Source organism: Salvelinus sp. IW2-2015, linkage group LG27 (genome assembly GCF_002910315.2).
Source record: "Salvelinus sp. IW2-2015 linkage group LG27, ASM291031v2, whole genome shotgun sequence".
Lineage (NCBI taxonomy): Eukaryota > Metazoa > Chordata > Actinopteri > Salmoniformes > Salmonidae > Salvelinus > Salvelinus sp. IW2-2015.
The window spans coordinates 22,900,913-22,921,624 of NC_036867.1; the positions used below are offsets into that span (position 1 = coordinate 22,900,913).

At 41.6% G+C, this 20,712-nt stretch overlaps 1 protein-coding gene and 1 long non-coding RNA gene across 2 annotated transcripts in view; one reads left to right on the forward strand and one right to left on the reverse strand.

The window, feature by feature from the left end:
• LOC139023105 (uncharacterized) overlaps nt 1-20,712 on the reverse strand; it is a 427,630-nt gene that overhangs the window by 341,018 nt on the left and 65,900 nt on the right. The gene's annotated exons all lie outside the window — the stretch shown is intronic.
• The window catches only part of LOC111953148 (cadherin-18), a 212,952-nt gene that overhangs the window by 98,911 nt on the left and 93,329 nt on the right, over nt 1-20,712 (forward strand). Inside the window, exon 3 of the mRNA XM_023972228.2 lies at nt 12,463-12,757. Within this exon, the coding sequence (XP_023827996.1) occupies nt 12,463-12,757 (295 nt within the window). The remainder of the gene's footprint in view (nt 1-12,462; nt 12,758-20,712) is intronic.

Below are 20,712 nucleotides of genomic sequence, written 5' to 3' on the forward strand. Positions count from 1 at the left end.
GGGTATGTAAACATTATATTAAGTGGCATTGTTTAAAGTGGCTAGTGGTACATTTTTACATAATTTGTGGTAGTTGTGGAATTGTTAGGTTAGATTACTTGTTGGTTATTACTGCATTGTCGGAACTAGAAGCACAAGCATTTCGCTACACTCGCATTAACATCTGCTAACCATGTGTATGTGACTAATAAAATTTGATTTGATTTGATTTGGCTGGGCCACTCAAGGACATTCAGAGACTTGTCCCGAAGCCACTCCTGCATTGCCTTGGCTGTGTGCTCAGGGTTGTTGTCCTGTTGGAAGGTGAACCTTCGCCCCAGTCTGAGGTTCTGAGCTCTCTGGAGCAGGTATTCATCAAGGATCTCTCTGTATTTTTCTCCATTCATCTTTCCCTCGATCCTGACTAGTCTCCCAGTCCCTGCAGCTGAAAAACATCCCCACAGCATTATGTTGCCACCACCATGCTTCACCGTAGGGATGGTGCCATGTTTCCTCCAGACGTGACGCTTGGCATTCAGGGCAAAGAGTTCAATCTTGGTTTCATCAGACCAGAGAATATTTTTTTTCATGGTCTGAGAACCTTGAGGTGCCTTTTGGCAAACTTCAAGTGGGCCGTCATGTGCCTTTTACTGACGATTGGATTCTGTCTGGTCACTCTACCATAACGGCCTGATTGGTGGAGTGCTGCAGAGATGGTTGTCCTTCTGGAAGATTCTCCCATCTCCCTGAATAAGGCATTTCTCCCCTGATTGCTCAGTTTGGCAAGCGGCCAGCTCTAGGAAGAGTCTTGGATGGCTCCAAACATCATCCATTTAAGAATGATGGAGGCCACTGTGTTCTTGGGGACCTTCAATGCTGCAGACTTTTTTTGGTACCCTTCCCCAGATCTGTGCCTCGACACAATCCTGTCTCAGAGATCTACGGAAAATTTGCTGCGACCTCATGGCTTGGTTTTTGCTATGAAATGCACTGACAACTGTGGGACCTTATATAGACAGGTGTGTGCTTTTCCAAATCATATCCAATCAATTGAATTTACCACTGGTGAACTGTAGAAACATCTCAAGGATGATCAATGGAAACAGGATGCACCCGAAGCTCAATTTCAAGCAAAGGGGCTGAATACGTACAGTTAAAGTCGGAAGTTTACATACACTTAGGTTGGAGTCAACGTTTTTTAACCACTTCACAAATTTCTTGTTAACAAACTATAGTTTTAGCAAGTCAGTTAGGATATCTACTTTGTGCATGACACAAGTCATTTTTTAAACAATTGTTGACAGATTATTTCACTTATATTTCACTGTATCACAATTCCAGTGGGTCAGAAGGTTACCTACACTAAGTTGACTGTGCCTTTAAACAGCTTGGAAAATTCCAGAAAATTATGTCATGGCTTTAGAAGCTTCTGATAGGCTAATTGACATGATTTGAGTCAATTGGAGCTGCATCTGTGTATGTATTTCATGGCCTACCTTCAAATTCAGTGCCTCTATGCTTGACATCATGGGAAAATCAAAATAAATCAGCCAAGACCTCTGAAAAATGTTTTGTAGACCTCCACAAGTCTGGTTCATCCTTGGGAGCAATTTCCAAATGCCTGAAGGTACCACGTTCATCTGTACAAACAATAGTACGCAAGTATAAATACCATGGGACCACGCAGCCGTCATACCGCTCAGGAAGGAGACGCGTTCTGTCTCCTAGAGATGAACGCACTTCGGTGCGAAAAGTGCAAATCAATCCCAGGACAACAGCAAAGGACCTTGTGAAGATGCTGGAGGAAACATGTACAAAATAATCTATATCCACAGTAAAACGATCCCTATATCGACATAACCTGAAAGGCCGCTCAGCAAGGAAGAAGCCACTGCTCCAAAACTGCCATAAAAAAAGCCAGAATACGGTTTACAACTGCACATGGGGACAAAGATCGTACTTTTTAGAGAAATGTCCTCTTGTCTGATGAAACAAAAATAGAACTGTTTGGCCATAATGACCATTCTTATGTTTGAAGGAAAAGGGGGAGGCTTGCAAGCCGAAGAACACCATTTAAAGGCAACGCTTCCAAATACTAATTGAGTGTATGACCCACTAGGAATGTGATAAAAGAAATAAAATCTGAAATAAATCATTCTCTCTACTATTACTCTGACATTTCACATTCTTAAATTAAATTGGTGATCCTAACTGACCTAAGACAGGACATTTTTATTTGGATTAAATGTCAGGAATTGTGAAAAATATATATTTGTTTGCAATCTTCCGACTTCAACTGTATATACCATTTAAAAGTTTCCTGTCACTTAGGAGAATAAAAAAATAAATAATAATAATTCTCATTTACAACTGCGACCTGGCCATGATAAAGAAAAGCAGTGCGACAAAAAAAAACAACAGAGAGTTACACATGAAAAAATGTACAGTCAATAACAGAAAAGAAAAGAAAAATCGAAAAATCTATATACAGTGTGTGCAAATGTAGAAGAGTAGGGGGGTAGGCAATAAATAGGCCCTAGAGGAAAAAATTATTACAATTTAGCATTAATACTGGAGTGATAGATGTGCAGATGGTGAATGCGCAAGTAGAGATATTGGGGTGCAAAAGGGCAAGAGTGTAAGTAATAATATGGGGATGAGGTAGTCGGGTGTGCTATTTACAGATTGGCTGTGTACAGGTACAGTGATCGGTAAGCTTCTCAGACAGCTGATGCTTAAAGTTAGGGAGGGAGATATAAGACTCCAGCTTCAGAGATTTTTGCAATTTGTTCTGGTCATTGGCAGCAGACAACTGGAAGGAAAGGCGGCTTTGGGGATGAGGAGTGCAATATACCTGCTGGAGCGCGTGCTACGGGTGGGTGTTGCTATGGTGACCAGTGAACTGAGATAAGGCGGGGCTTTACCTATCTAGACTTTGTCTCTTTTTACCCGTGCTTTATCTAGCTGTACCGCTGGCCATATCATGAAATCTATCTAGACTTTGTCTGTCTAGGGCTTGTCCGGGGATCTGAGTGCTCCAGCCGGTGACTTTGGTGCCCGGAATTTTTTTATCCCTTTAACACTCCAGAGTAATGCAATCCCTGTCCTGCAAACAACCAACATCCACCAGCCATGTGCCAGACAGTCATCCAATTGGCCATAATAAACTCACCATAGAGGGAAGGAAAGAGAAAAACACAATCCCTCCATCCTCTCACTCATAAAGTATGTCTGCGTACCAAATGGCGCCCTCAGTATTAGAGTTATTTTTTGTTATTTTTATCATGTGGACACTCACTGCTAACTGACAGGCAGGCCCCCACACATCTCTCCATTCCCTCCCCTCTCTACAGGGCATTGCAGTAGTTTTCATCTGACCTTCATTATTCCCGCACACACAAACACACTGCAGACGCACGCACGCACGCACGCACGCACGCAGGCAGGCAGGCAGGCAGGCAGGCAGGCAGGCAGGCAGGCAGGCAGGCAGGCAGGCAGGCAGGCAGGCAGGCAGGCAGGCAGGCAGGCAGGCAGGCAGGCAGGCACACACACACACACACACACACACACACACACAGTGGTGATGTATTTTCAGCTCGGCTCTTATCGGCAGGCCCGTTTCATGGATTGACAAAATTGACGCTAATTACATCCAAATGGCGGAGAGTCATGAACATTTCTGAGTGAATACCTTTAATGAACCATAAATAAATTATGCCTGACTGTACTGGAATCTAATGCATTAGAAGGCCTTCTCTGCATGGCAGTGCAGCCATAGCCAAAGAATTATGTCTCTAACAGCAGTGGTCTTCCTGGTAGGTTTAGTCTAGTTAGTTTTAGTATTGGCTATTTAATTTTATGTGATGACGTCTATGTCACTCTGGCTGTTCCTGACTACTGGAATTGTTGCCATACCCCCAAAGGATTCTGTCTCTAACAACATAGATTGGTCTACCTTACAGATTCAGCCTTCGGTATTGACAGCCTACATTCCTTTAACAAATGGCGCTGGACTGGATGGCTGCCGTTTTACAGGCTCCTAACCAACTGTGCTATTTTAAAAAAATGTTTTTTGCATTGTTTCTAACTTATTTTGTACATAAAGTTGCTGCCACTGTCTCTTATGACCGAAAATATATTCTGGACATCAGAACAGCGATTAATCACCCCGAACTGGACAAAGATTTTTTCTTAAACTAGTCCGAAGCAAAGGACATACTTCTTCCGGAGAACAGGTCCACATCCCCGTCATTCGCGTGAAGAAAAGGCAGAGATACCGAGAAGGTCGGGATGCCTTGTTAGGACTCATAGGCGAGTGAGTAAATTACATCGCCATTACATCGGTTCTATTGGCCAACGTGCAATCACTGGAAAACAAACTTGATGATCTACTCTCGAGAATATCTTACCAATGGGACAATAAAAACTGAAATAACTTATGTTTCACCAAGTCATGGCTGAATGACGACACGGATAATATAGAGCTGGCTGGCTTTTCTGTGTATCGCCAGGACAGAGTAGCTACGTCTGGTAAGACGAGGGGCGGGGGTGTTTGTCTATTTGTCAATAACTGCTGGTGCGCAATGTCTAATGCTAAAGAATTCTCGAGGTATTGCTCTACTGAGGTAGAGTACCTTTATGATAAGCTGTAGACCACACTATCTAACAAGAGAATTATCCATCTAAACTCAGCAAAAAAAAGAAACGTTCCTTTTTCAGGACCCTGTCTTTCAAAGATAGTTCGTAAAAATCCAAATAACTTCACAGATCTTCATTGCAAAGGGTTTATATACGGTATCCCATGCTTGTTCAATGAACCATAAACAATTAATGAACATGCACCTGTGGAACGGTCGTTAAGACTTTAACAGCTTACAGACGGTAGGCAATTTAGGACACTAAAGATTTAGGACACTATATAGGCCTTTCTACTGACTCTGAAAAACACCAAAAGAAAGATGCCCAGGGTCCATGCTCATCTGTGTGAACGTGCCTTAGGCATGCTGCAAGGAGGCATGAAGACTGTAGATGTGGCCAGGGCAATAAATTACAATGTCCGTACTGTGAGACGCCTAAGACAGCACTACAAGGAGACAGGACGGACAGCTGTTCGTCCTCGCAGTGGCAGAACACGTGTAACAACACCTGCACAGGATCGGTACATCTGAACATCACACCTGCAGGACAGGTACAGGATGGCAACAACAACTGCCCAAGATACATCAGGAACGCACAATGCCTCCATCAGTGCTCAGAGAGGCTCTGAGAGGCCTATGGGCACAAATCCACCATCACTGGACCAGACAGGACTGGCAAAAAGTCCTCTTCACTGACGAGTCACGGTTTTGTCTCACCAGGGGTGATGGTCGGATTCACGTTTATCATTGAAGGAATGAGGGTTACACCGAGGCCTATACTCTGGAGCGGGATCGATGTGGAGGTGGAGGGTCCGTCATGGTCTGGGGGCGGTGTGTCACAGCATCATCGGACTGAGCTTGTTGTCATTGCAGGCAATCTCAACACTGTGCGTTACAGGGAAGACATCCTCCTCCCTCATGTGGTACCCTTCCTGCAGGCTCATCCTGACATGACCGTCCAGCATGACAATGCCATCAGCCATATTGCTCGTTCTGTGCCTTGATTTCCTGCAAGACGTTTCTTTTTTATTATGGCCGATTGGTGTTCTGCCATGGCCTGCAAAGAGCCCGGATCTCGATCCCATTGAGCACGTCTGGGACCTTTTGGATCGAAGGGTTAGGGCTAGGGCCATTCCCCCCAGAAATATCCGGGAACTTGCTAGTGCCTTGGTGGAAGAACTGGCAAATCTGGTGCAGTCCACGAGGAGGAGATGCACTGCAGTATTTAATGCAGCTGGTGGCCACACCCGAAACTGACTGTTACTTTTGATTTTGACCCCCCCCCCCCTTTGATCAGGGACACACTATTCCATTTATCTTAGTCACATGTCTGTGGAACTTGTTCAGTTTATGTCTCAGATGTTGAATCTTGTTGTGTTCATACAAATATTTACACATGTTAGGTTTGCTGATAATAAACGCAGTTGACTGTGAGAGGACATTTCTTTTTTTGCTGAGTTTATATTATTCTTAGCTGTCTATATACCACCACAAACCGATGCTGGCACTAAGACCGCACTCAACGAGCTGTATAAGGCCATAAGCAAACAAGAAAATGCTCGTACAGAAGTGGCGCTCCTAGTGGCTGGGGACTTTAATGCAGGCAAACTTAAATCCATTTTACCTAATGTCTACCAGCATGTCACATGTGCAACCAGAGGGATTTTTTTTACCATAATTATATCCTCTTGATTCCTGCTTACAAGAAAAACTTAAAGCAGGAAGTACCAGTGACTCGCTCAATACGGAAGTTGTCCGATGACACAGATGCTACGCTATAGGACTGTTTTGTTAGCACAGACTGGAATATGTTCTGTGAATCATCCAATGGCATTGAGGACTATACCCCCTCAGTCATCGGCTTGACCATATGTCAAGCCGATGACTCAGTCACCCACAGTGACCATATGTACATATCCCAACCAGAAGCCATGGATTACAGGCAACATCCGCACCGAGCTAAAGGCTAGAGCTGCTGCTTTCAAGAAGTGGGACACTAAATTCGACACTAAATCCCACTATGCCCTCAGACGAACCATCAAACAGGCAAAGCATCAATACAGGACTAAGATTGAATCGGATGTGGCAGGGCTTGCAAACTATTGGTCTACAAAGGGAAACCCAGCCGTGAGCTACCTAGTGACGCAAGCCTACCAAATGAGCTAAGTGCCTTTTATGCTTACTTCGAGGCAAGCGACACTGAAGCATGCATGAGAGCCCCATCTGTTCCGGATGACTGTGTGATTACGCACTCCATAGCCGATGTGATCAAGACCTTTAATAACAAGGCCGCATAGCCAGATGGATTACCAGGGCGTGTACTCAGGCATGTGTCTTCACTGAAATTTTCAACCTGTCCCTGACCATGTCTGTAATACCCACGTTTCAAGCAGACCACCATAGTCCCTGTGCCCAAGAATGTGAAGGTAACCTGCCTAAATGACTTCCGCCCCGTAGCACTCACGTCGGTAGCCATGAAGTTCTTTGAAAGGCTGGTCATGGCTCACATTAACACCATCATCCCGGAAACCATAGACCAATTCTAATTCGCATACCACCCCAACAGATCCACAGATGACGCAATTTCATTCACAGTCTTTACCGCCCTTTCTCACCTGGACAAACACCTTTGTGAGAATGCTGTTCATTGACTACAGCTCAGCGTTCAACACCATAGTGCCCAAAAAGATCATCACTAAGCTAAGAACCCTGTGACTAAACACTTCCCTCTGCAACTGGATCCTGGACATCCTGACGGGCCGCCCCCAGGTGGTAAGGGTAGGCATTGACACATCTGCCAGGCTGTTCCTCAACACCGATTCCCCTCAGGGGTGCTTGCTTACTCCCCTCCTGTACTCCCTGTTCACCCATGACTGTGTGACCAGGCATGACTCCAACATTATCATTAAAATTGATGATGACACAACAGTGTTAGGCCTGATCAACCGACAACGATGAGGCAGCCTATAGGGAGGAGGTCAGAGACCTGTCCGTGTTGTATCAGGCCAACAACCTCTCTCTCGATGTGAGCAAGTCAAAGGAGATGATTGTGGAATAAAGGAAAAGGAGGGCCGAACATGCCCCCGTTTACATCTACAGGGTTGAAGTGGAGTCGGTTGAGAGTTTCAAGTTTCTTGGTGTCCACATCAGCAACAAACTATTATGGTCCAAACACACCAAGACAGTTGTGAAGAGGGCACGACAACACCTTTTCCCCTTCAGGAGACTGAAAAGATTTGGCATCGGTGCCCAGATCCTCAAAAAGTACTGCAGCTGCACCATCAAGAGCATCCTGGTTGCATCACCGCCTGGTATGGAAACTGCTCGGTATCTTAACGTAAAGGCGCTACAGAGGGTAGTGCGTACGGCCCAATACATCACTGGGGCCAAGCTTCCTGCCATCTAGGACATATATACCAGGTGTTTTCAGGGAAGGCCCTTTAAATGGTCAAAGACCCAAGTCATAGACTTTTCACTCTGCTACCGCACGGCAAGTGGTACTGGAGCACCAAGCCTAGGTCCAAAAGGCTCCTCAACAGCTTCTAGACCCAAGCTATAAGACTGTTGAACAATTAATCAAATGGACACCCCGACTATTTTTAGCTCTTGCCAAAGAAGTCAATGGTTAAATTAGCACTCTGAATGATTGTGTTGTGGAGGGCCTGCTTTGGACATGTAAGGGGTTCAATCTCCTGTAGTGAGGAGTTATTTACTTCCTCCACACCTCTACACATCCTGATGCTGATCATAACACTGACACGTATAATACAAATGTAAATCCTATAATAATAGTCTATCTCAATATTGATTGAGACAGGTTATTTCCTGCAGTCTCCAACACCCATGGGAATTGTAAACAGCACATTTTATTGTGTGCTTTGTATGGTCGGTGGGTTGTCATTACCTTAATCCTGATTCCTGATTAGGAGAGTAGAAACTCAATGGGAATTGGGAACTTTGACTCCCTACCTAATTACAGGCTTTTTATGGTTTACCAGAGAAAAGGACCGTTTGCTCTCATCAAGAAGTAAGTTTTGCAATCAGCCAGCACCTTTTTAAGTTGGGATTCTTTTGCAAGGCACAGTTTTGATTAGATTTGGCCCTGGCACTTTTTCACAGTTCAGTTTAATGTTGTCTAATACAGAAGGGAACAGGGACGAGGGAAGTCCATTTTCAGTAATGTCCCCTGCTGTTTTGTATTTGTTTTATTGAGATGATAATTTTGATTGAAATTCAGTAGCCTGTTATTGCCAGTGCAAATCGGCTGACATCTGGACCGTGACTCAGAAACACCCCTGAGGTGCTGTTCTGTATTCTGGATACCAATCTTTTTAGCTAACATTGACAAGGAGAGGAATGTAATAGCTGAATAGAGATGGCAACCAGGCTAGCTGTCCTGCAGTACTACTGAAGTTCTTTGTCAGTACATTATATCACAAAGTATCACAGTCAACCAGGCTTGCTGCCTGACTGCAGAGCTGCCTGTCAGTCACTCTCTGGGAGTCTACCTCATCAATAATGTCTTCCTCATACTGTATGCTCGATAATATGTACATCATGCTTCAACATAGCTACCGTATATAGTGGAGGGTAAATGTAAATAAATGAAGTTTACCTGCATTTACCTATTTTCTTTTGCACGAGTATTTACCCACCTTGGGAAAATGCATTGAAAATGTAGGGAGCGTTACTTTATTTTCAGGGAACAGCGATCAGCGTTTACCCAATTTTTTACCACTACATCACTGGCTACCTATGCTCAGTGATGGTTGGGTATATACATCTGCGAAGCAATATGAAAATGGTGCTGCTAGGCTAGCATGAAGCATTATTTCTGTGAAGTCAAAATAACCTGTTAATGTGGCTAGCCCTTTGAGGTTTGACACGTTAATTCATGTAGAAGATGAGAATGTAAATGGATGATTGAACTCTTCTGGCTTTGTTTGATCGCTGTATGAATTCCACTGTGTTACCTTTCACTTTGTACCGTATATGCTCTGTAAATTCAAAGTTCTTTACCATGTGTTTGATGTACAGTTATAGTGTCCTGATTTGTTAAAGCACACTCTTAGAAAAAAAGGTTCCCTATAGAACATAAATCCCTTGCTTCATATATGGAACCCCTTAAAAGTTCTGTATAGAACCATATTATGTTGTTTTTTTCAGAACCCTAACGGTTCTACTTCACTGAACCAAAATGGTTCCATATAGAACCCTGCATGGTGCAATTTATGAGTCATGGCTACTACTAATATTTTTAGCTAAGAATATAAATTAATAAACAATTACATAATGGACAAAAGAATATCAGAATATATATTTTTTATGTATTGTATATGCAAAGCTAGTTTGGAAATAGGCACTGGTGGCCAGGGAGGCATCTCTCTGTTTGAATGAAGGCCCACGTCAACTCTGCCTGACTTCTTTAGAATACAATACAATAAAATACAATACAATGTTGTCCATTAGTTACATTGAACATCAAAAGTGTGTCTTCTGTCCCGTTCTCAACCCCCCCGAACAGCAGACCTCACACATACAATGGAAACGAGCACAGGTTCAAGCTGCAGTGCAACGCCCCTGGATGGAGAGAATGTTTTAGGGTTAAGGGCATTGCTCAAGGGCCCAACGGTAAAGAAATGTTTTGTGGATGTGAACCAAGTTGTCAGATCAATTCCGCCCGTTTTTTCCAGCGCCCTCCCAGGATCCGAACCGGCCAAACATGAGATAATATTCATAAATAAGCATGAATTAATCTGCCAAAATGAAGCCAAAATGCTATGCAGACATATAATTATTATGATTTAAAAGAACAACTTACATGCAGTTGTTGTCAGCAGCAGCCGAAAGAGAGATCCTCTGCCTCTGGTAGTTCTGGGTTACTGCCAGACTGAGCAGATAGTGTGTTAAAAGTAATGTAATGATTAATTAGGCTATTGAATCACCAAGACTTATTATAAGTCATTTATACAGTTATACTCTGTCAGCAACAGTCTTCTAATGGCTTCATTGAACAGATCCCTCAATTGACTCCACACTGAAATACTGAAATAAAAGTAACAGTTAGCTACTTGCCAATGTCAGGCTGGATCTGTAGCTCCATTTGGTATATCCCAAAATAAAGAAAATCATGTTAAATTTGACAAAGTTAGCTGGCTAGCTTGTAAAGTGGCAAATTAAAGTAGCCTTGCTTTTTATTTTTAACTAGCTACAAACATGCTCAATTTCTAATTACATTTCAAATGTATTTATCTAGCCTAGTTTATCATATGACTTTGGCGTCATATATATGAATTAAATAATCAACTTTACTTACATTGAAAAATAACATGCTTATTGGTAGGCTACTTGCAAGTTGGTTCAACCACCTTCCTCTTGCATCATCATATTGGAATGGCAGTTGGTTTTTTGAATAGGAATGGCAGTTACATTTAGAATTTTCTAAAAGGTTTATCTAAGAGTGTATGCTTTTATTAAACACATTATTTTCTCTTGCTTTCTAGCTAGCATTTAGTTTACAACAGCACAGGTTTGAATGAACCTTGCTGTTTGCCACTCAGACCTCTGCAACAATGTTGCAAAATATGAATTTGAACTCCCCCTTGCCAAAGAGCGCTAACTGTGTCAGACGTCAGCTAGCCATTTTTCTAACCAGGCGAAATCATGCAGCAGCATCATTAATATGGCTATAAATGTCCATGGAAAACAGCTGAAACAAAGTAAAAGGGAATGTTGGCTGTCATTTCAGTGTTTGATGTGACTGGTTATTTTGTGTTGGCTGTTGTTTTTTAAAATCCCCATTACATTCTGGGGTATAGGGATAGAACCCTCAATGTTCTTTGCCTTCACTGGGTAAATACCGTGAGCTCCAAAAGTATTGGGACAGTGAAACATTTTTTGTTGTGGTTTTGGCTCTGTACTCCAGCACTCTGGATTTGAAATTATACAATAATTATAAGGTTAAATTGTAGAATGTCCACTTTAATTTGAGTGTAATATTTTCATCCATTTTAACCATTTACAAATTACTTTTTGTACATAGTCCCCCCGTTTTAGGGGACCAAACATATCGGGTATTTGGTCCCATTTAATTAGAACAAAATGACTATATCAAGCTTGTGACTCTACTGTACACATTTTTTGGATGCATTTGCTGTTTTTTTTTTTGGTTGTGTTTCACATTCTTTTCTGCCGAATAGAAAAGAATGGTAAATAATATATTGTGTCATTTTGGAGTCACTTTTATTGTAAAGAAGAATAGAATATGTTCCTAAACACTTATACATTAATATGGATGCTACCGGGATTACGGATACTCTTGAATACATTTTTTATAATTATGAGTGAGAAAGTTACACAAATATCATGCCCCCCCCCCTCCCCTGTTATTGCAATGGTGAGAGGTCTTTGGGGTATGATATTTGTGCATCTGTAACTTTCTCACTCATCATTATTAAAGATTTATTCAAGTGATTTCATCTTTAAAGAGTTTATAAGGATTTCACTAACCCCGGAAACTTGAATCTCAAAAAAGGCTGCCGATTTAGATGGTTCACATTTCTAAATCCCAGGCTAAAGCTTTGAATATGACATTTGGAATATGTTACATTGAAGACTCACAGGTTTGTCTATGTGTTCGCATACCAGCAGCCTACTTACAACAAATAGACTACGCTTCCTTTGCTTTTCTACAGAACATCTCCACATTTTCTAATATTTTGGACTGAGATTTAGCACTTATTAAATATTTCAGTTTTAAACTTGCTATAACTTTAGGGGGTAACTTATTCAATAATGCCTGTTATGCAATAACCATCTGATATTCTGTCTCGGGTTTCTCTTACAGCTTCATTCCAACTCTGACAAAGGGGATGGCTCCGTAAGGTACATTCTGAGTGGGGAAGGCGCTGGGAGTATATTCATCATCAACGAGGTGACAGGAGATATTCATGCAACAGAAAGCCTGGACCGGGAGAGGAAAGATCACTATGTCCTCCACGCACAAGCCTTCGACCGCAACACTGAAAAGCCCCTGGAACCAAAGTCAGAATTCATCATCAAAGTCCAGGACATCAATGATAACGCCCCAACATTTCCAGATGGTCCTTTTGTAGCTGCTGTGCCTGAGATGTCTGGAGTGGGTAAGGACAGCCCAGTATTTTGTTACCTGCTAACAATAAGTGTACTTGTATTTGTAGTCTTCTTTACTAGATGAGAATTTGTAGCCATTTTGGATTTAAAGGTATGTATCCTTTATCTAGGAATGCATTTTTATCCATAACATATCTAAGAATGAAATAAAAATTCACAACTTGTTATTATTTAAACTATTTATGTTTTATTCAGAAATCAACGGAATCTTAAGAAAGAGATTGTGATTCCAAAACGTCTGGCACAAGACCTCACACAGTGTTTAACACACTGTAAAGTATTTTACCTGACTCAGTATATTAAAACCACTTCTACACAAAATCCATTCTTAAAAGCCCATACATAGTCATGTATTCATGTACAACAGAACACAGAATGCTCTGTGTTATACCTTCCCGTTCCTCTCAGTTGGTTCCTCTTGTTTCATTTCCATTTTTATATTTTCACATGCCAGTGGAGTCTTCCCTCTTTCCTATTTCGTTTTTGTTTCTATTTTATTCATCTCTCTCTCTCTGATGATTCACCTGGGTGGCTAAGGGAAGGTCTTTATTAAGCACTCACTAGTGCTCCACGTCATCTCTCCCTCCATCTCTTTCTCTGACCGCTGAGACTGCAAGCCTCTGGAAGCCTCCACATCAAGGAGAGAAAGCCTACACTCGCCTCCTCTGAGGAGTTGCTCCTGATATGCCCAGCATCTTGTGGTAGCATCTATGTTTGTCTCTTTTATTCTACCATTCCGTTTTTAGCTTGTGACGAACAAAAGCGGTGCTTTTCTCAGTCCAATGGATTTCTCCCTGACTGAAAACCAAATGGCTCTAAAGAAATGTTGTGCTGAAACATGTCAGACTTGGGCCCAAAAAGTGGTGTGTTTTGCCCAGAATGGTTGCAAGCTTCTATCATCGTGTTTTTGGACTCCTGAATAGATTTGTGAAAGTTGGTATCATTTTCAATGATTGATCTATCAATGCAATTTTTTTGTGTTCTTTGACCCACTATCCTCCTCTCTGCCCATATGTCCAAATTCCCCCATTGGTGGTTATCTTTTTTCTTCTTAGGTGGTTTTAAAAAATTACAAAGTGGTGGTCTGGGGTGGTGTAGCGAATAGGGCCGCTGTCTTCGGTGTGCACATATAACAGACTTGGACTGTCCAAAATATATTAACCTCAGTAAACGTCAGGAGACTTGTAAGGGCCTTTTCTATAAACAGTCAATACGCCCCTTGATGCCTTCTTGCAAATTAGCATAATAAAAACATCTCCATAAAATTCTGTCAGTTTAAGCTAAAGATACCAGCATCCACCTATGTCGCATTTCTCCATCTGCGGTGAAAGGTGACAGAGGTATAATTTGTCTGTAGCGTCCGTATGGTTTGGCCTAAAGTCTCATCTATGGAAAGATGAGACTCTCATGAACACGATGTAGACTCGTCTGAAGTCGGTACGGCCGATCTGCCAAACCATTTGGGCTACACGCTAACCCCTCTGTGCAAAGGCAAGACTCTCACCAACATGTACATGTCCATTGTTTTCCTCTAGTTGCCCACAGACTTCACAAGACTCATCTTGAAGGTCCCCCGGTACCAGTTGAACAAATAAATGGAAGTTATATGGACATAAAAATGGGGTTAAATACATGTCAAAAATATATATATACTGTACATGTATATGTTTCCTGATCTTTCTTAAATCTCTCAGATATCGGAGAGACAATTCCCGAATAAACTTCCTTTTGATATTTTGGGGGACTATCTTTTGTTCAATGTAGTGAATCTGTTATCCAATATGCTTGTATGAGCTAATAGCAGTAAGGCCCCCCAAAAATATCATCCAAATCATTTTTTTTATTTTTTGATACTTCAAGGGGTCTTAAAATTCCAAATCTAATAGCTAAATGATCCTTGTTGTGATTTTCATAAAATTCCATATAGCGTAGTAGAACCCTCCCTACTGGATACTTGTATGAGAGCTTCTGTATTGCATGTACAGTTGAAGTCGGAAGTTTACATATACCTATACCGTTTACATATACCACATACATTTAATTCTGACATTTAATCCTCGTAAAAATTCCCTGTCTTAGGTCAGTTAGGATCACCAATTTATTTTAAGAATGTGAAATGTCAGAATTGTAGTAGAGAGAATTATTTATTTCAGCTTTTATTTCTTTCATCACATTTCCTGTAGGTCAGAAGTTTACATACACTCAATTAGTATTTGGTAGCATTGCCTTTAAATTGTTTAACTTGGGTTAAATGTTTTGGGTAGCCTTCCACAAGCTTCCCACAATAAGTTGGGTGAATTTTGGCCCATTCCTCCCGACGGTGCTGGTGTAACTGAATCAGGTTTGTAGGCCTCCTTGCTCGCACACGCTTTTTCAGTTCTGCCCTCAAATTTTCTATGGGATTGAGGTCAGGGCCTTGTCAATACCTTGACTTTGTTGTCCTTAAGCCATTTTGCCACAACTTTGGAAGTATGCTTGGGGTCATTGTCCATTTGGAAGACCCATTTGCGACCAAGCTTTAACTTCCTGACTGATGTCTTGAGATGTTGCTTCAATATATCCACATCATTTTGTCCATCCTGCAGCAAAGCACCCCTACAACATGATGCTGCCACACCCGTGCTTCACGGTTGGGATGGTGTTCTTAGGCTTACAATCCTCCCCTTTTTCCTCCAAACATAACGATGGTCATTATGGCCAAACAGTTCTATTTTTGTTTCATCAGACGAGAGGACATTTCTCCAAAAAGTACAATCTTTGTCCCCATGTGCAGTAGCAAACCGTAGTCTGGCTTTTTGTATGGCGGTTTTGGAGCAGTGGCTTCTTCCTTGCTGAGAGGCCTTTCAGGTTATGTCAATATAGGATGCATTTTACTGTGGATATATATACTTTTCTACCTGTTTCCTCCAGCATCTTCACAAGGTCCTTTGCTGTTGTTCTGGGATTGATTTGCACTTTTCGCACCAAAGTACGTTCATCTCTAGGAAGCAGAACGCGTCTCCTTCCTGAGCGGTATGATGGCTGCGTGGTTCCATGTTGTTTATACTTGTTTACTATTGTTTGTACAGATGAACATGGTACCTTCAGGCATTTGGAAATTGCTCTTGTGGAGGTCTACAATTTTTTTCTGAGGTCTTGGCTTATTTTTTTTTAGTTTCCCATGATGTCAATACAAAGAGGCACTGAGTTTGAAGGTAGGTCTTGAAATACATCCTCAGGTACACCTCCAATTGACTCAAATGATGTCAATTAGCCTATCAGAAGCTTCTATAGCCATGACATACTTTTCTGGAATTTTCCAAGCTGTTTAAAGGCACAGTCAACCCATTGTATATAAACTTCTGACCCACTGGAATTGTGAAAAGGTGAATTATAATTGAAATAATCTGTCTGTAAACAATTGTTGGAAAAATTACTTGTGTCATGCACAAAGTAGATGTCCTATCCAACTTGCCAAAACTATAGTTTGTAAGCAAGAAACTTGTGGAGTTGTTGAAAAACGAGTTTTAATGACTCCAACCTAAGTACATGTAAACTTCCGTCTTCAACTGTATTGAGTTGCTTAGATATTTTATTATTTGACTCTGTTGAGAAAAATCCACTGGTCTCAAAAGTTTGTTGTTTCCTGGAAAAACTTCAACAATGCCAGCCAGACAGATAGCAAGACCCTACAACATGTAGATTCAATCAACATTGATAGCCTGAGGGGAAGAATCATGGATCGAAAAAGGGAAAATAATAACACTTTTTCTCGCCCTTCTGCCCCCTCCTTTTGCTTGTATCCATTAAAGCCATTCGTCTTTGGCCTGCTGGTGTCAAATCGGCTGTAACAATCAACAGTCCTCACACTCCACAGCACTAATCCTCCTGCGTTTGTCAATACCAATGCTCTCCAGCCCAGGCTGGGTCTTGGTGTATGGCGGCTAATTGCCCGTGATGTTCCTTTTTCCTAAATTGATTAGCTGGGCACATGCCAGGGTTTTCTAATGTTACCATTTCACTTCTCAGAATTCAACTGCAGAAATCACATTTTTGAGAGTCACATGAAAGGGGAATACATTTTCTACTTGACTACTCGACAATGGTCTCTGACATACACTCCTGCTTGAACATTTTGAAATGGACATCAGGAGGTGTGCATTTCTCTCATTTTTGCTCACTCTCTCTTGCTGTGTTTCTCTCTCTCTCTGTTTCTCTCTCGCTGTGTTTCTCTCCCTCTCTCTCGCTATCTCTCTCTCTCTCTCTTGCTGTGTTTCTTTAATTTTCTCTCTCGCTGTGTTTCTCTCTCTCTCACTGTGTTACGTGCTCTCTCTCTCTCTCTGTTTCTCTCTCTCTCGCTGTGTTTCTCTCCCTCTCTTACTGTGTTTCTCTCTCTCTCTCTCACTTGAGTTTCTCTATCTCTCTCTTGCTGTTACTCTCTTCTCTCTCTCTCACTGTTGTTTCTCTCTCTCGCTGGTTTTCTTTGTCTCTCGCATGTTTCTTTCTCTCTCTCTCTCTGTGTTTCTCTCTCTCACTGTGTTCTCTCCCTCTCTCTTGCTGTGTTTCTCTCTCTCTCTCTCTACTGAGTTTCTCTATCTCTCGCTGTTTTAGTGCGCTGCCAACCCACAGCAATGTAGTGCGAGTCCTCCTCAAACAGGAGGGGTAGCCTACTCTCATCAGAGAGGTTTTGAAACCTTTAATAAGTGTTTCAAATTTGGGGAAATGACACTCTCTAATTGTTTATTATTTTTCACTCTGTCTCAGGTTCTGCTGTTGTGCAGTGGTTGCACAGCCTTTTCTCTACAGGGAGCCAGGTTTTCCTGTGTCTACCCTTCTCAATGGCAAGGTGTGCTCGCTGAGCCTGTACTTTGTCAAGGTTTTTCTAAGGTTTTGATTAGTAACCATGGTCAAATAGTTAGCCACGATGTACTGTCGATTTAGGGCCAGATAGCACTGCATTTTGCTTTGTGTTTGTGCTTGTGTTTCCAAATAAGCAATGTAGTTTTGTTTTGACTGTGTGGTAATTTGGTTTATTCTGATTTATTGGATGTTCTGGTCCTGAGGCTTACGTGTGTTAGTAGAATGTTTTTGAACTCAGCCCAGGACCGCTGGATGAGGGGACTCTTTTCTTTGCTATGCTCTTGGCATTGCAGGGCTTGTTAATGATATGAGAGGGGGTCACTGTATTTTAAATGTTTCCAAACATAATTGCTCTTTTTTTAGTTGTTATTATTAGTGGATATTGGCCTAATTCTGCCCTGCATGCATTGTTGTAGTTTTCCTCTGGACATGTAGGAGAATCTTACAGAACTCTGCATGTACGCTTTCAATGGGGTGTTTGTCCCTTTTGATGAAATCTTGTTTTGCAAGTGGGCCCCACACTCGCTGCCATAAAGTCCAATTTGTTCAATGACATATATTCAATTAGTTTTAGCCAAATTTTAATGGGTATTTCAATTTGAATTAGCTTTTTAATGGCGTAGAATGCCCTGCGTGATTTCTCTCTCAATGCATTACCTGCCTCATTAAGGTGTCCAGTTGAGCTTATTTTTAAACCTAAGTAATGGTAGTGTGTGCAGTACTCTATATATGTTGTACCAATTGAGAACTTTGGTCTAATTCCCTGAGATCTGGATCTTCTCTGGAAAATCATTATTTTACTATTTTTGGCGTTTACTGCCAGGGCCCAGGCCATGTGCTGTGGGTGACAGCAGGCATAGGTCATCTGCGAAGAGTAAGCATTTAACTTCTGAATTGTGGAGACTAACACCAGGGGCTGAGGATTTTTCTAGAATAGTGGCCTGTTCGTTGATGTAAATTTTGAAGAGTGCAGGGCTCAGATTGCAACCCTGACTAAGGCCCCGCCCCTGGTTAAAGAATGATGTTATTTTCTTGCCAATTTTAATGCTGCACGTATTGCCAGTATACATTGATTTAATTAAGTCATATGTTTTACCCCCTACACCACTTTCAATAACTTTGTAGGACAGTCCTGTATGCCAAATAGAATCAAGTTATTTTTGGAAGTCGATAAATCAAGCGTATATTTTGGTATCATTTTGGTGGACATGTTTATCTATCAGGGTGTGTAGGGTATAAATATGATCAGTTGTGCTTTGTGTTTTGGTATAAATCCAAAGTTTAGAACTCTTACATTCATGATACTACAGAAAACCTTCCCCAGGTTACTGTTCACACAAATGCCTCTGTAATTGTTAGGGTCAAATTTGTCTCCGTTCTTAAAGATTGGGGTTATGAGTCCTTGATTCCAGATGTCAGGGAAATAACCTATAGTCAGGATCAAATTAAACAGTTTTAATATAGCCAATTGAAATGTTGCACTAGTGAGTTTGAGCATCTCATTTAGGATGCCATCAGTTCCGCATGCTTTTTTAAATTTGAGAGCCTGAAGTTTCTTATAGAGCTCCTGGTCAGTAATTGGGGAGTCCAGTGGATTTTGATCCATTCAACTTCTCATGAATTTGGCGTTGTTCTGCGTTTGTGTCAATTTGAACGGCGTTGTAGAGTGTTTTAAAATGGGTTGTCCATATGTCACCATTTTGTATCGCTAATTCCTCTTGTTTAGATTTTTTTTGTTTTTTCCAATTTTGCCAGAAGTTGTTTGCTGTTGTACTGTGATTTTCTGGTTCTGAGTGTACGTTTATAGAGTTTTAAAGTCTCACAGTAATGAAGGCGTAATTCACCATTATTTGGGTCTCTGTGGTTTTGGTTGGATAGTGTTCTAAGTTTTTTCCTTATAATTTTACAATCTGCATCAAACCAGTTGTCATCTGTGATATTTTTTGTTTAGTTTTTTTATCAATTTCAATTGTGCTTCTTTTGCCGTTTGCCTGAATATATAGTTGATGTTTTGTACTGCTAGATTGATGCCTTCTTTAATGTGAGTGAATGTGGTATCCAGAAAGTTATCTAAGAGTGTTTGGATATTTTGGTTCCAGGTTCTTCTGTGCTGTTTTGGGCCCATCTGTATGAATTTCTGATGTTGTACAGCTTACTGGGCTGTGAATGTGTGGTTGTTTCCATGTCTGTTCTTTTGCGGAACATCGTAATTTGGCTGTGATCAGACAGAGGTGTTAGTGGCTTGACAGTGAATGAGCTGAGAGAGAAAGGGTCAATGTCTGTGATCATATAGTATACTGTACTGTGGCCAAGAGGTGAGCAGTAGGTGAATCTCCCCAAAGAGTTCCCCCGTAACCTACCATTGACAAAGTACAGACCCAGGCTTCTACAGAGCTGCAAAAGACCCCTTCCGTTTTTGTTGACGGTGCTGTCACTGTTGTTTCTATGGGGGAGATTAAGACAGTTAGAAACAGTATGGCCTGTAATAAAGCTGTCCCCTCGTGTGCTCGTTAGATCAGGTAGTGTTCCTGTGCGCGCATTTTTGTCCCCACAGATGAGCACTTTTCCCTGGGCCTGGAAATGGCACGTCTCTTCCTCAAGGGTGGGGAAGATCTCCTCTGAGTAATATGGGGATTCTGAGGGGGGATATATATTGCGCAAAGGAACACATCTTTTTCTGTCAGTACAGGTTCTTTTTTCAGTTTTAACCAAATGTGATATTTGCCAATTCGATTTTGTAGTTCGGATTTGGACCAAATGATCAGTCCTCCAGAGTCTCTGCCTCTATTCACAGAGCTGTGTTTATGTGATGGCACAATTACCTCTCTGTAGCCTGTGGGACAGTGAGTGACAATCTCAGCCTTACACCATGTCTCCTGTAGAATGATGACGTCAACATCTTTAAGATTTTTGTTGAACTCCAGTGCTAAACTCTTCAGTACAAAGGTTGATGAGTTTAGGGCCTGAATGTTCCACATGCTAACTGATAGTGATTTCATGTTGCGAAAAGAAAGAATAGCAGTCAGAAATACAGTAACTACTAACTAATAAGTTGTTAAGAGTGAGATAAACAGGATAACAGCGAACATTTTTTCTGTTATATACA